The following is a 15,021-nucleotide window of genomic DNA, read 5'->3' as shown; positions in this document are numbered from 1 at the left end:
GCGCACGTCCAACAGAAATCAAGTTAGCGTGTACTTACCGGAAACTAGTCATGTAATCTGTCCACCTTCAAAATAAAACAACAAAACGACTTATCTTATTAAATAATGTCAAAGAAATAGACATATTTGCACATATCCAATATTTTTTTTAATATATTAAACAATGGCAGAAAAGTCTACTAATAGATCAGGATATGCAATTTTCTATATTTACGTGAACCTTTGTTTCGGAAAACACATAGCGGAAGTGCTTTTCCGTTGAGCCGAGCTAGTTTCTGATGAGCGCGAGCTGCTGAGACGCACACAATCTGAGGATAATCGCAGGTGGAGAGGCCGCGAATATATCAGGAGCAGGTGGCGAGTTCCGGCTGAACTAGTCTTAATTTAATTTAAGTTTATGATACAAACCATCCAGCTGGACAGAGAGTAGTTTTTATTGATGTTCTCCGCCTCCCTGGATGATCCACAATGCGGTCCTCGGCTTGGTTGGTTGCTCGATGCTCTCTCATCCTCTGCTCGCTCCGGATGATTGAAGGAGCCGAAGGACAGCGGCAGTGTAGTGAGGTGAGATTACACTTCGTTCTAGGCGTTTATCACTGATACAAAAGCTGACATTTGGGATAGAAGAAAAAATATATATATTTCGACTGTAGTTGTGGCTACACACTGTCCAATACTAAACAAATAACGATGAAAACTATGACGGCACATTTCCGGGTGGGTTTGAAGTGGCTCCCTCCTCATGACAGTTCTGAGCCCACTTGAAACCAGTGCCTTGCACCCCAAATATCTGAGCTGTGGTTCATGTTGAAGTTCAGCATTCTGTCTCTGGGCTGTTATCAGCTTCCTGCATGGACTGGCCTTTCCTTCCCAGGGCTCTGGCTCAGCTCAACACCTCCCCTGAAGAGGCAGCACATACAGAGACAAGGACAGCATTCCTTTAAAACCGTGGCTCACTTTTATGTTTCCACACTGACACACAGATTACTGTGACCCCTTCATTTTAAGGCCTGCATATGGTTTATGAGTAGCAACTTTAAGGGATGATAAATGACGTCACCAGGACTCTGAGCTGGATTATGGTGTTAAAAATACCCAACAACTCCCCTATCAGTGATTGATTACAATACATATCACAATACAATCCCACACTCATCTGTGCTGTATCTGTATGAAAATGCTGATTTTCCTCTTAATATTGTTTATTTGGCCCAGTTTCTCGTGGCCTTTATCACTTCTGTAATTTGCCTCTTAACACCAGTCCAGCACAGACTTTGCTTGTCAAAATCTGCTTTAGCTCAAAGAAAAACAAAACCGTCAGAAATGAGTTCCCCTTCCTATCAACAAAATGAAAGTGGGAAATTGAGTCCAGAGGATTAATCTAATGGGTTTTACGTCATATGCCCCAACTATTACATTCAGTAATCAAATGTGTGTTTTTGCTTAAGTGGTAAACACTGCTGGTTAAATGACTCTCCCTTTTTAATCGCCAGTGCTGCCATTGTTCCTGTTGCCATCTCCTAGGAGATGGTATGTTATTTATCTAGGCCCAACGAGTGGTCAGAGGTTGAGAGATAACACCAGAGCAGGCACTCTTTGCTTTGTGAGCTTCACTAAGTGGACATGGAAAGTGATATTAGTGATGCTTGTGAATGCAGTTGCAATTTGTTTAGCCTGCCGTGATTTGCCAAGCATTCACACGGTAATGACTCATCGCCATGCGTTTGGGTGGAGACCCCCCTCATCATGATGCGTTTACTGACATGGCTCTGGCCCACGTTTGACCCTTGTTTGGCACCAAATGTTGATTTCTTATGCAGATGTTTTGTGTTTGTTTGGCAGACGGACTACTACTATGAATACACGGAGTGTGACAGCACAGGATCTCGGTGGAGGGTGGCCATCCCGCAGAGGCCCGGGGCCTGTTCTGGTCTACCAGAGCCAGTGCGAGGCACAGAGTGCAGTAAGTTGTACATAACTGCATTCATGAAGGTGTGAAGAAATAAAATTAGACTTTCACTTAACCTGGAGCAATGCTACAGGCTAGTCACGTTTGAGCTGTTCCTTTTCTGTCCATTTTATGGTCAATAAAGTATTTCTGTCTGTTATAAAGTCAGGGAATATGTAGATTTTGGAGAATCAAGACTGAACAATTGTTTGCCAGTAAACATAAACATGTTCAGGAGTTTACAGACATTAGGCTCTTAATGAAAAATAATAACATTGGGTGTGGTATGTTTGAATGATCCATGCATCTAATCTGTAAATTTATTCTATTTTGGTGGTTTTCTAGATCTTCTTTGTAAAAGATGCAGATGTTCAGAGAGTTCAGTTCTTTATGTTTGTGCAGAGGGAGCCTTCAGAGAAAACTGAAATATTGCTTATCATATTATCACTGAAGCCAGAAAGACGGATTTAAAAAAATGTAAAGTATTCTGATGTTGTACAAAGTGGTAATACGTTTTGTATTTTTTTTTGGAGTTTGATCTATTATAACTAGGCCTGTCGTGATAAACAATAAATCAATTAATCGCATGATAAATGAAAATTATGGACCTCATTTTCATTTATTGGCTTTATTGTTTCTTTGTGTTTCTCTCTTTCTACTGAAGACACTGGATGACAAAAAGCTCAACTCCGATGTTCTCCGCTGACCCCGCCCTTTCTCTTTTCTCTTTAAAATCAATTTTAACCATCCAAAATCATGTTTTTGGATCGTTAAAAGCAGCTAAACTGAGAAGCTAAGCTATGAGCGAAGCTAAAAGGCCGACCTCGGGGGGTGGGGGTGGGGGGGTCCTCCGTCTTGCCGAAGCTCCAAAATTCACAGTTGAAACCCATGCCTTCGTGTAAAAAGTTGTTTTTCTCTGCAAATAGAAGCTGAGAACTTGTTTACTGATTTTTTTTTAATTAAAGCTTTGTGAGAAAGTGCTATGCTAAAGAGCTCAAACCACATCGAGCATCCGCCATTTTGAGAACTGAAAAACAGGAATGAGAGACAGCCCATGTCACGTCAAGGGGCCTCTCTCCCATTTTTCTTAAAGAGACACGCTGCTCGCTCCCTCACTACCCATCCTTCGGTTCAGACAGTCTTATACTGCCATCTGGTGGTCAAAAAAGGCATTACACACAAAAATTAATCATAATTTATTCTTAAATTTGACAATTTCTAATTATTGTCAAATTTCAAACAATGTTATCGTTTATCGCAATAATTCCTGAGACACTTAATCACCCAGCAAAATTTGTTATCATGACAGATCTAGTTGTAACCTGTTTACCCAGTGACCGTACTCAACCCCACGAAAGTCTCAGTTGAAAATGTTCCTGATTAAATCAACTAATGTCCTCCAAAGATGAAGCTGCACCTGCACGTTCTTCTAAATTTTAATTGACTGCAGTCGTTTTCTGAACACGATATTTTCCATTTGTACAAATTGCACACACACACACACAAAACAATTGTTCCACGAAGTGTGTCCGCTTGCTTAATTCTTATCCCACACCTGTGAAGAGGTAAAATGTTGGTGCAGAGACAGAGCTGTCATCACCTTTTGCTACTTAAAAAAATCAATCTTCCTAGTCTGACTTAAAAAACACTTAATTCTGGATTTTTTGACATAATATAATTGCTTTACCTCACTATTATAAAATAACCCTCACTAGTTACTTTAATTGTCATAAGAAACATTATTGTCATCATTTTAGTTAAAGTGATGCTTATGTACCAGGACTTTCACACTGTTTGGTCTACCGGATGCCTTTTTCCTACTCAAATTGCTTTGAAATAGTTGATTTCCTTGAAGCACAGTGAGGCATTGTTGTGGCAGTAAGACAGCTCAGGTATGAGGAAAAGCTGACGTTGTCAAGCGTTGGAAAATATAGACACGGCGGCTGGTAGGAAAAAGTGCAGACAGACACAGTGTGAAACAGGATGTAAGGATTAAGCTCCTTTATTGCTGGGCATGCACTGTCCCAAAAGCAGCAGTGATTTGACTCTTTGTGTGTCAGCTTTAGTCTGTCACATTTAATTTAAATACAGCAGAATGTGAAGAAAAGGGTAGAAAATGACTTGTTTAATGTACCGTTCTTCTCCTGTCCCTCCTCTTGTCTTTTTCCTCTATTGTCGCTCAGCCTTTTCGTGCAAAGCTGGGGAGTTCCTGGAGATGTCCGCCCAGGAGTGCACCCAGTGTGCTGCAGGAAGCTACTCCCTTGGCAGCGGTGTACGCTTCGACCAATGGGATAGCATGCCTGCTGGATTCAGTAGTATGGCAACCTCCCTGGGGAACGACCACCACAGAGACGCCCAACTCACCTGCAACAGGTAAATATTAAGAACAAGGAAACTTTGTGAATAACATGGCATCTTTTTAAACAATGACTTCTTTTTTTTTAATAGTTCTTCCTGGGTGCCTCAGGGAAACTACCTGGAGTCCAACAGGGATGAGTGCACGGTCTCTCTCATTTACGCTGTTCATTTGAAGAAGCAAGGCTCTGTCAGCTTTGAGTATCAGTATCCAGACAACAACCTGGCGTTCGAGTTCTTTGTGAGTATCATTTGCATTACAAACCAGTGTAAAGTCCTGAGAAAGTTGCTTTAACATGCAACAATTTGGCAACGTTGAAAAGTCTCATCAGCATTATTGATTTTTATTATGTAATGTCAATAAACACCACTGCAAGGATGTAAGAGATCTGCTGCATATGATTTTTTTTAAATGTTTATATTTAGATCCAGAATGACCAGTGTCAGGAGATGGATCAGGCTGCTAATACCAAGTGGCTAAAGCTCACTAATCATGGAGAGTGGGCAACCCACACGGTAAATGTTTCACACTATAAGATGAATTTTAGGCAGTGAGTACACATCTTTGGCAACCAGCCTGGTCTTCCAAAATAAATGTGTTGAGCTGTAAACAGTGGGTGGATGCAGGCAGGAAGCCCGTTGGCACACGGACTATACTCGAATTAGGGATTGCTGCTTTCAGTAATTTTCTAGGCAGTTACTTTGATTAGGTAGCTCATCCTCTGCAGTATTTACTCTAACTTCAACTTATGTATACTGAAGTGGCTGAACTGGTTTCTCAAAGTAATTTTATTTCAAATGTCATTTTTTAAAATCATTTAAAAATGAATCAAAGGAAACTAGAACATTACTTGTTTGCAGCTACGTTGACCTTGTTCATTCATGCCAAACTGATGATGCAACAAAACGTGATGTGTTTAGGTGAACTTGAAGTCTGGCACCAACATTTTGTACTGGAGGACTGGAGGTGTTCTGGGGACCAAAGTGGTCAAGCCTGTCCTGCTGAAAAACATTCAGATTGAAGGTCAGTGACATTTTCCATTCCTTTTATTTTTTTCCAGTATGTTTTTGTAGAAAAATAATGATACTTCAAAAACCGAAGCGTGTATTTATCTTTTTTCCCCACTCTAGGTGTTGCGTACACATCAGAATGCTTCCCTTGTAAGCCCGGGACATTTAGCCGAGTTCCAGGCTCCTCCACATGTGAGTCCTGTCCTCGGGACACCTACTCGGGCCATGGAGCCAGTTCATGCACCGCCTGCAACACCACCACTCAGTATGCAGGTATGTTGGGACGTATTTAGAATAGTTACAAGAAATTATTCATTATTTAGTGTAGCCTAATTGTTTCTGCTTACAGAAGCACAGAATACAACTTGAAGATCTTAAAGAAATCTAGTCACATTTTAAATCGCAGTTTCATTTTAGAATTAACTTTTTGAGTTTCTGTGATCACAAAGGCGTTTCAAGTTTGAATTAAGTTTGTAGTTCCTTATGTAAAGCTCCTCTAACACGTTTTGTTTTCTGTTATGCTATTTATGATAAAAGTATTCGTGTGAGTTTTTATGTTGATACTTTTTAGCAAGTGGCTCTTTAAAATATATCCACATGGAATACCTGTGTTCAAACCAGGTTTACTGTAAAGCCTAAATAAGAAAATAACTCCCATTTTTTTTAAAAATTATTACTTTATGAGAATGTTATTTTTAACTATTTGAGGTTTTCTATGTGAAATAAATTGCACTCTTTAAAAAAAAAATCATTTGCATAGGCATTCTTTGTACTGAACCCTTGAGCATAGCCTGAGTGAACACCATTTGAAATATTTTATTAGGAAACTGAACTTCAAAACTACTTATTTGTCAGTGAGGAACTGCACGAGTATTCATGAGATGTATTAAGCCAGACAGAAACTCAACAAATACCCAATTTGATTTATTTTAGGACTTTAGGAATCATTGGTTTTTCTGGGTGAATCAAAAAAATTGTTCCTCTTTAAGATTTCTCTTTGCTAATGGAACAATTGTCTTGGATAGTTATAATAATTTGCTTGCAGAAGAGGGATCGGCGGCATGCAAGAACAGACCTCCCTGTTCCAAAAAGGACTATTTCCAAATCCACACAGCTTGTGACCTTGAAGGCAAGGTGAGGGAAAATAAGCCACCTTTCATGCATGTCCACCAGACTTACCACGCAATCAGAGTTTGTCATTTCCATCTTTGTGTAATTTCAGACGCAGGTCATATATAAATGGATTGAACCAAAGATCTGTGTCGAAGGCGTATCTGGAGCTGAAACGTTGCCTCAAAGTGGTGCCCGTGAGCCGTGTCCGCCCTGTAATCCTGGTTTTTATAACAACGACACGGCCACCTGCTCCCCCTGCCCACCTGGGACGCACTCTGATGGGACAAGACGTACTGAACACTTCTTAATTTATTATATTTTTCTCTCTAAAGTTCTCCCGCTTTTTATTCTTTTGTGTTTTAACTGTGTTTTTTGTTTTGTTCATTTTCCAGCATGTCAGCAGTGTCCAGCAGGCACTGAGCCCATCTTGGGTTATGAGTATAAATGGTGGAACGTTCTTCCTTCCAACATGAAGACTTCCTGTTTTAATGTGGGCAACTCCAAATGTGACAAAATGAACGGTAGGTAGTCCGGCTCACTGAATTTACTTAAGTTTTGTTCTGGCTTATATTTAAGGAAACAAATGTAATCAGTTTGAGGACAAGAAAAGGTAATATGATGGCAGTATTAACTAATATTAGCAGCTAGCTCACATTAGCAGCTAGCTCACACAACTTAGTAAAAATTTGGTTAATCTTTTGTAAAATAACCTTTTTCAGCCTGAGAGATGAGTGAGACAAATCAATAAACAAACAAAAAAAGTTATTGAAACATAAAACTGCTAATTTAAGCAAACATTAGCTTATAGCTTGAGCTTTCTTCTTTCAGCTGCTCCCTTCAGCATTTGCCACAGCGAACTAACTCGCACAAAGACTTGGCAATTGTTTTTACACCGGATGCCCTTCATGACACAACCCCAGACCACTGAGCTACCACAGCTCTCTGTGTGGAGTAGAGAGCTGCTATTTAGGGCACCTGGGGGAGCAGATGGTGGGGGTTAAGGGCCTTGCTCAAGGGCCCAGAGTGGGGCAAATGATGGTGGAGGCAGGTGTGGGTGCTTCTCCTGTCCCGCCCACATTTTGATGTCTGTTCGGGGAGTCAAACCAGCGACCTTCCGATCACAGCCCACCTACAAACTAGAACAAAAGAACAAAACAAAACAAAAAAACTAAACAAAAAATACCCACCCCATTAATATTAGCAGCTAAACTAGCATGTTAAAATATTGTTGAAGGTTTGTGAACTACTTTTTATCAGTCAGAGTAATGAATATGAGCCAAATAAAAAACAAATATTAGATTTCAGTAGCTAACTTGACTAGCTTGTTAAGACGGGGGAAAAAAAAAACAAACAAACAAAAAAACCCTCGTTTTTGTTATTAGCCAGATTTGTTTTCAGTCTCAGTGTCCAGTTCCATTTTAGAGCCAGTAATGGCAGTTTTGTTTGTACTGTACACAAAGCAGCTTTTATCTTCTTTTCAAAAGATGTTACTGCAAACTGGTCGCTAAAAGCTGTGGACATATACCAACATAATTATCTGCATTCAATAGTTTCCTCAAATAGGTTTCTCTGAATTTCTAACACACTTCTCTGTAGCAGTAATTCTTTGGAACATAACACGTATGTTATTGCATCTTTTTCCTCATAAAAAATACATTACTAGTGCACAGGATTGAGTGATGATGAGTAGATGTGAGGTTATCCTTCTGATATAAACTATCAGTTCATCTCTTTAGGATGTGTTTGGTAAAACGGTTGAGGTAAATAAAGCCGTGATGCTCTGCTCTTCAGGTTGGGAGGTAGCTGGAGATCATATTCACAGTGGAGCAGGAAGTTCTGACAATGATTACCTCATCCTTAATATTCATGTTCCTGGCTTCAAGTAAGTACAGTCATGCTGTGTTTCTGTCTTGTTGCTGAGTTGTGCTTCCTGTCCTGTGACTAATCCTGGTTTTCTCTGCTTGGATTCATCATCAGGCTGCCTACGGTGGTGTCAAGCCAGTCAGTGACAGAATTTGGTCGCGTCACGTTTGAGTTTGAAACTGTGTGCACAACTGACTGTGAGCTTTACTTCATGATGGTGAGAACACATCTGGACTTGTGCTCTGTGTATTATTACTTTGGTGTTTGGAGAATAATTCGTTGATTGTATATTTTAGGACATCAACAGAACGAGTACTACGGTGGTGCAGTCATGGGAGAAAACAAACAAACGTCAGACCTACACACACATCATGACAAAAAACGCTTCAGTTTCCTACACGTGGGCTTTCCAGAGAACCAACCAGCCTTCAGACGTGAGTATGAGGACATACTTTCACACAAATGTTTAGATGGGTTTGTACCGGGGCTGTTCATGTTAATAGTTGAGATAATTTTACGCACATTACTTTACTGTTACAATAAACTTAAATGAACATACAATAAACAGTTTTCAGTTATTATGTCGGCATTGGTCCTGCAGTTTGTATGATCTAATTTTTATTTTACATATATTTTATTTTGCTCTTACAGTGCTGTTTAACTTTGAGTATCAGACTGGGTAAATATTGTTACCTTTCTAACATGTGTAAAATAGTTTACAAGTCATATTAGAATATTATTAGTAATGCACAGCCTCTCTCACTTTGGCTATGTTTAATGCTCTTAAGTGCACTCTCAGATAAAAATGAACTGAAATGTTTTTCGAGGTCTGCATAGATTAACAAGCTGCTATTCCACATAAAAGTATTGGTGCCTTTATTTAGTTTTATTGGAATTAGATACCAGGTAAGTGTGTTAAAGGTTTTATGGAGAAATTGGAGCAAAATAAAGCATTGTTTTGTGAATGGCAAGCTTAATGGTTGGAGGGACAAACATGCGTACTGAATAAGAATCCTATTTTATTTGTAAAACATGCTGCTGTTAGTTTCATGAGCTGGGTCTGTTTTGAAGCCAGAACTGAACTGGTTGCCATCTTAGATGGTAGAATGACTTGAAATATTCTAGCAGTTTCTAAATTATTTAAAAGTTTGCATATTTTTGTGTCAGAAGTTGTGTTAACTTAGCTAATTATGACTAAAAATACACAAGGTTTTAAGGCAGACACCTTCCAAATCCAACCTTTAACAGTTTACCAGATTTATTATGTTCGAAAGAAGCGACTTCTTCAAAGACCTCCGAGGTTTCTTATAAAATGACTCCACACTCGGTACACAAATCACTCCCCACTGTTGGGTTTTTAAAGATAACATTTTACAGGTTTAACTAAAACCACTTCACCCTCCTGAACACTCATTGCATTATGTGTGAGCGTTGAAACTTTAACAGCAGCCAGATGCATGTTTTATTTATACATTTTTTAATCCATTGAATCTGCTGTAGAGTTGCATTCGGGGCTAAAAAATCCGACCCGTCTCAGTCCGATCCTGTATCATTTTTTCCGAGCCCAACCCGAAACGACCAGTTAATTATGATTGCAGGCCCGAACGCCGAACCCGAAAGAAAAATAAATTTTTTAATTAAGTATTTACTGCTTTTGTAAGCAAATCAGTTTGACATGATTTAAAAACATATTTCAAAGAAAGGAAGATATAAGATTTCTTGTTTATTAACAAGACTCAGCAGATTATTTTAGTTATTATAGTTAACGGTTGATGGACGCGCGCTGCAGACGATCCCAATTGGATCGTCGGCCGCACATGTCCGCTGACTCAGCGGCTGAATCCAGTTAAGCTTCAGGTGTGTCGCTGGCACTGAGCCATCTGGACTTTTTTTTTTTTTTTACCTCTTTCAACCGGCCGGTCAGCGTGCGGTCAAACTGACGCGTGCGGTTGGCAATCCAATTTGGATCGTCAGCCGCACCCGTCCGCTGATGCAATCAAAAGCCAGACACCGTCCTGGCCTGCCCATCCAGCACATTATTTTGGCCCTGTGGGCCCGGGTTAGAAATGATGGTTCTAATCTGCTGCAATGTAGGAAGAGTACAGAACTTTATTTTGTTTACTGTAAGTACCTGAAATTTAGGCAGAGAAAATATGATGCACAGAGTTAACTATGTTGCTTTTTCAGGTACGTTGGTACGTCAACGATGTGGCGCGCATTTACTCCATCACAGTGACTAACGCGCTTGATGGTGTGTCCTCCAGCTGCCGGGCTTGCGCCCTCAGCACCCAGCCTTCCGGCTCAGCGTGTGTACCCTGTCCACCTGGACATTACATAGACACACTGTCCAGCAAATGCATGGAGTGTCCACGCAACACGTACCTGGTCCCTCATGCCACAGCGGGGCCTGATGCCTGCACACCTTGCGGTCCATCTAGCAAGAGTGACAAGGTTTGGTGTTTAAGCAAACATGGAAATAAAGCAAATTCTTACTTTGAGGTTTTGCACAGGAAATATTAGCATAAAACTTGGTTGTGTTGCAGGACCACAGGCAGTGTTACAGCGACTGTCACTTCACCCACACAGACGGCAACGTCACTCTGACTTTCGACTTCAGCCCCCTCAGGTCTGTGGTGTCGCTGATGAACAGTCCAAAATTTACCTCCAAAGGCACCAAATATTTCCACGTGTTCAATATCAGTCTGTGTGGAGAAAAGGTGTGCACAAACATGAACACAAACATGCAGAAAATGTAGTTTTAATATTTGTTTTTGTGCACAAATGGAATGCTTTTGCCATTTAGTTTCTTTTGCTTTTAAAGGCTCAGTTGGCAGCGTGCACGGACAACGTTACAGACCTGTCAATCTCCAGCGCTCGGGGAGAGAAAGGCGAAGGGCCCAGCGCCGTCAGGAGCTTCATCTGTCAGTCAACAATAATCCCAGCTAGTGGACGAGGGTTCCACACGGCACTCTCCTCGCAGTCCATTAACCTAGCTGACACGTTTCTTGGTAGGTGAGCTGAAGCTGCAGACCGTGGAAGTGAGGATAACTGAGCACATCGCTTTTTAAAGTTCTGTTTTTGATTTTAAAGTTTAGAACGAAACTAGTTAATTACCGTAATTTCCGGACTATAAGCGGCTACTTTTTTCTAAGACTTTGAACACTGCGGCTTATACAATGCTGCAACTAATTTATGGATTATTCATTTATTTATTTATTTATTTATTTATGGGCTAACAAGCTTCCTGTAGCCAAAACATTTAGCCTCATCACACCCGGGCGCTCGTGTAGCTGCCCAATACACGTCTCTCTTGCGGGGCGGGTCCTTGTGATTTAATGAGACTACCTGAATTCATAAAGGTTTAAAAAAAGATCTGACCAATGAAATTACTGAACAGGTCACAATCGAACCAATGAAACTTTGTTTCAACGGTCCACGTTCTCCCCTCCCAGCCCTGTGGGAGTTCCCCCCCCTCGTTGTACACAGCAAAATATTTGTAGCCACTTGAAATAAGTGTGAATTACAAATCAAATCGCGAATTTGCCTCGAGGAAAAAGTAATGTTGACGAAAGAGCGACTGAAGACGTGTGTGATGAAGTTTGTCTGAAACTGTTCAATTCTGACACTGAAGATGACTTTAGTGGTTTTAGTGCACAGGAGGAAGATGAAGATGAGATTAATGCCTTCCTGGTAGGCTACTGTATTTATTTATTTTTTTAACGTGCCGTATTACAGGCACTGTTCAGAAAGAAACATTTACTGTACGTATTCGTGTATGTTACCGGTACGTATTTAATTAAAAGTAAAAAAAACCCCCAACTTTCTGTAAAAATATCTCATTACAACTTGGAAACCCACGGCTTGTAGACAAATGCGGCCTATATATGTACAAAATTGTTTTTCTTTTAAAATTTAGTGGGCGTGGCTTATATTCAGGTGCACTCTATAGTCCAGAAACTACGGTAAATATTTGTTTTTGGGGTTATGCTGATTTTTTTATGTAGTCCTGTTACAAAAAAACTGAATGATAAAACTTGATTTTTTATTTATTTTTTGTTATAGGTGCAACTGTAGATGATAATGTTGCAGGAATAAAAGCAAAACCTGAACTGTTTGCTCAAACTTCAAAGAAAGTCCCTGATGTCAACTTCTTCTACAGGTATTTTCGGCTTTTAAAGTAAGAATGTATAAAAAATACTGGTGTAAGGACTTCACTTTATTGTTTTTATATTTGTCAGGTCATTGGAGGCAACTTCATCTTGTGAGTCAGGTCGGAGTGCAGTGGTGACGCTTCGTTGCAACCCAGATAAGAGCACCAGTGGAGAGCTCTCAGTTCCCAGGTATCACTTCTGGCCTTTGCTGCATTTGATCACTTCTTAAAAGTACTATTTGACTTTTGCCAATACTTATTAGGAGGTATGAAAGGAATTAAAAAAGTTTGCTTTGGATGATTTCAGTCAGTGCTCTGAAGGAACATGTGATGGCTGTACCTTTCATTTCCTATGGGAGAGCTCGGGAGCTTGTCCTACATGCACAGAAAGAGACTACCATCTGATAGAGGGAGTCTGCAAAGGAGGACACCAGGTGTGTGGACATATTGGTTCTTTTGTAAAACACAAGCATCTTAGAATAACTAATAAGTAGACTTGAAGCTTCTGTTTGAGGCTGTATTTGCCTTCCTAGGGATGACCTCCCCCTTTAGTCAAACACTTAAAACTAACTATAAATTCTGAATATTTAGTTTGGATTGGAATATATTGTGCTGATACTGTTCAGTGTATAATCTTGTTTTGTCTCCCCTTATTTATTGTATTCTGCATTTATGCGCTCGTCCCCAGGACATGCTGTACGTGTGGACTGAGCCGAAGCTGTGTATAGGAGGAGTGGCCTTGCCTGAGAAGAAAACATTAGCATGTGAGAGTATGGATTACTGGGTACGGCTTGGAGCGGGGGTAGGAACTTTCACTGCAGTGCTGCTCATCTCCCTCACCTGCTACTTCTGGAAGAAAAACAAACGGTATCAGAGAACTTTAATTTATTTTCCTTTATTTTGCTTTGTTCATGCTTTTATTTTTCTTACATTTTCTTTTCCTCTTCTTTTTTTAGGTCCTATCAGTTTTTTTTGTTTCCTTTTCTGTATTGAACCTTTGCTTGTTTCTTTGCAAGGTTGGAGTACAAATACTCCCGCTTGGTTATGTCTGCTAATAAGGAGTGTGATTTGCCGGTGGCTGACAGCTGCGCCGTGATGGAGGGAGAGAATGAGGGAGATGTGGAGGATGAGGTTGTGTACACAAAACCTTCACTGCTTGGGAAACTCAAAGCCATAGCATCCAAGGTGAGACTCAGCATCACTACAGCTAGGATAATTTCATGCCAGTAAAAGTTTACTTTCACTTTTTTCTAATTAGTTGTTTGCTTTTTTTCAGGGTAATGGGGAGAAATATGAAAATGTGCAGCTAAACTCGTCTCAATCCAAAGCGTTGGTGTGGAGCTAGAGTTGTGGGATTGTGAGCTGCAGAGAGGGGAGATATTAGACCCTAAGACACTTTTCCACTGGGTAACCCCCAAACCCCCTTCTGTAACCAACAGTCCTTATTATGAGCTTTGGTACCTGGAATACCACAAGTGTGTTCAATACACAGGAAAATACACATCTTGCATATTTTCAAAGAAGTCACTCTTGGTGGCCTTAAAGCTAGGTACAACAGAGCCATAGTACTGTGAAGCAGGTGTGTGTGTGTGAGAGAGAGACACACTTCCATCATTTTCTGACTCCAGCTATTGTCAGGAAAGGTTGTTGGAAAAGCTCAGGGTGAGACATGGACCTATTTGAGTTCTTGTATTTATTTAACTGTTTAATGTGTGACATTTCTTTAACAACTGTGAGTCTTGACATCAAGATGTCCATGGTTAGTGTGTTCCCATGTGCATACACAGACTGATTTGTTCTGGCCTGTAATCATTTTTTTAAGCTCCGTTAGATTTAATGTCCTGATGAGGTCTGCTAAAGAGCTGTAAATAAACATGAACTATGTTGCCAAGGTTGTGCTTCTAATAAAAAATGTATTTATGTATAAACGGACTGAGTGTGATTAAGTTGTCAAGTGACCCTTGCTAATAATTCAAGCATTTTGCATTTTTTGTTAAACAATTCATCACTGTAACATGGTTAACATACTTTTTTCCTCTCAATTCGTGCACATCATTTTACATTTTTAGTTTTGGCGTTATCCTTGAATGGATTTCTTATCTCTTTAAAGCAGTTTTCTTGTTCTTATTTTTCTTGGTCTTCTTCTTCATCCTCCCTCTTTCTTTTCTTCCTCCTCTTCTTCTTCCTCTTCCTCCTTTTCTTCCTATAATGGTCCAGATGAAATGATTGAACCTTTTTTGTTATCTACCTGGATGATTGAGCCTACAAACCGTTTCTTCTTCCTCTTCTTCCTTTTGCTTTTCCTTCAAGGGTTGCCACAGCGAGTCATCCTTCACTGTATCACTCTGTTCTCCACATTAAATTATTATTTTATGGTCTAAATTGTACTTCGTATTAACACATTACCTCATTGGTGAAACTATTTTATCAAAGTTAATCACTTTTGCCGGCTAGTAAAATGTCAGTGCCCTGATGTATCGCGCTTTTAGAGAGAACAACAGTTAAACATTATATTAACACAACAAAATTATTTCAAAATTACAGTTTTCTGTAAAATAATGTGTCCATTTGTTTATTTGAT

At 39.9% G+C, this 15,021-nt stretch overlaps 1 protein-coding gene across 1 annotated transcript; it reads left to right on the top strand.

The window, feature by feature from the left end:
* Positions 1–283: 283 nt before the first annotated feature.
* elapor2a (endosome-lysosome associated apoptosis and autophagy regulator family member 2a) lies at positions 284–14,327 on the top strand. Its single transcript, XM_037682854.1, has 22 exons — positions 284–564; positions 1,843–1,963; positions 4,132–4,321; positions 4,397–4,544; positions 4,730–4,819; positions 5,225–5,327; positions 5,435–5,587; positions 6,360–6,448; positions 6,537–6,717; positions 6,820–6,948; positions 8,219–8,309; positions 8,405–8,507; positions 8,587–8,724; positions 10,478–10,741; positions 10,834–11,007; positions 11,112–11,298; positions 12,353–12,449; positions 12,529–12,630; positions 12,748–12,874; positions 13,129–13,307; positions 13,457–13,625; positions 13,717–14,327. Exons 1-22 carry the CDS (start codon positions 469–471, stop codon positions 13,783–13,785), a joined length of 3,000 nt encoding a protein of 999 aa, XP_037538782.1. The 5' UTR covers positions 284–468; the 3' UTR covers positions 13,786–14,327.
* The last annotated feature ends 694 nt before the right edge of the window (positions 14,328–15,021 follow it).

Source organism: Nematolebias whitei, chromosome 10, assembly GCF_014905685.2.
Source record: "Nematolebias whitei isolate Nwh7 chromosome 10, NemWhi1, whole genome shotgun sequence".
In the NCBI taxonomy this organism is placed as follows: Eukaryota; Metazoa; Chordata; class Actinopteri; order Cyprinodontiformes; family Rivulidae; genus Nematolebias; species Nematolebias whitei.
Note: the sequence above shows the minus strand (reverse complement) of the source record. Positions and strands in the feature narration are given on the sequence as shown.

Bases quoted from the DNA above. Each gene is read 5' to 3' on its own strand.
- elapor2a (XM_037682854.1), top strand. From the start codon at position 469: ATGCGGTCCTCGGCTTGGTTGGTTGCTCGATGCTCTCTCATCCTCTGC. The intron at 4,322-4,396 runs GTAAATATTAAG...TTTTTTTAATAG, and splicing joins GCCCAACTCACCTGCAACAG to TTCTTCCTGGGTGCCTCAGG. The intron at 12,631-12,747 runs GTATCACTTCTG...GGATGATTTCAG, and splicing joins GGAGAGCTCTCAGTTCCCAG to TCAGTGCTCTGAAGGAACAT.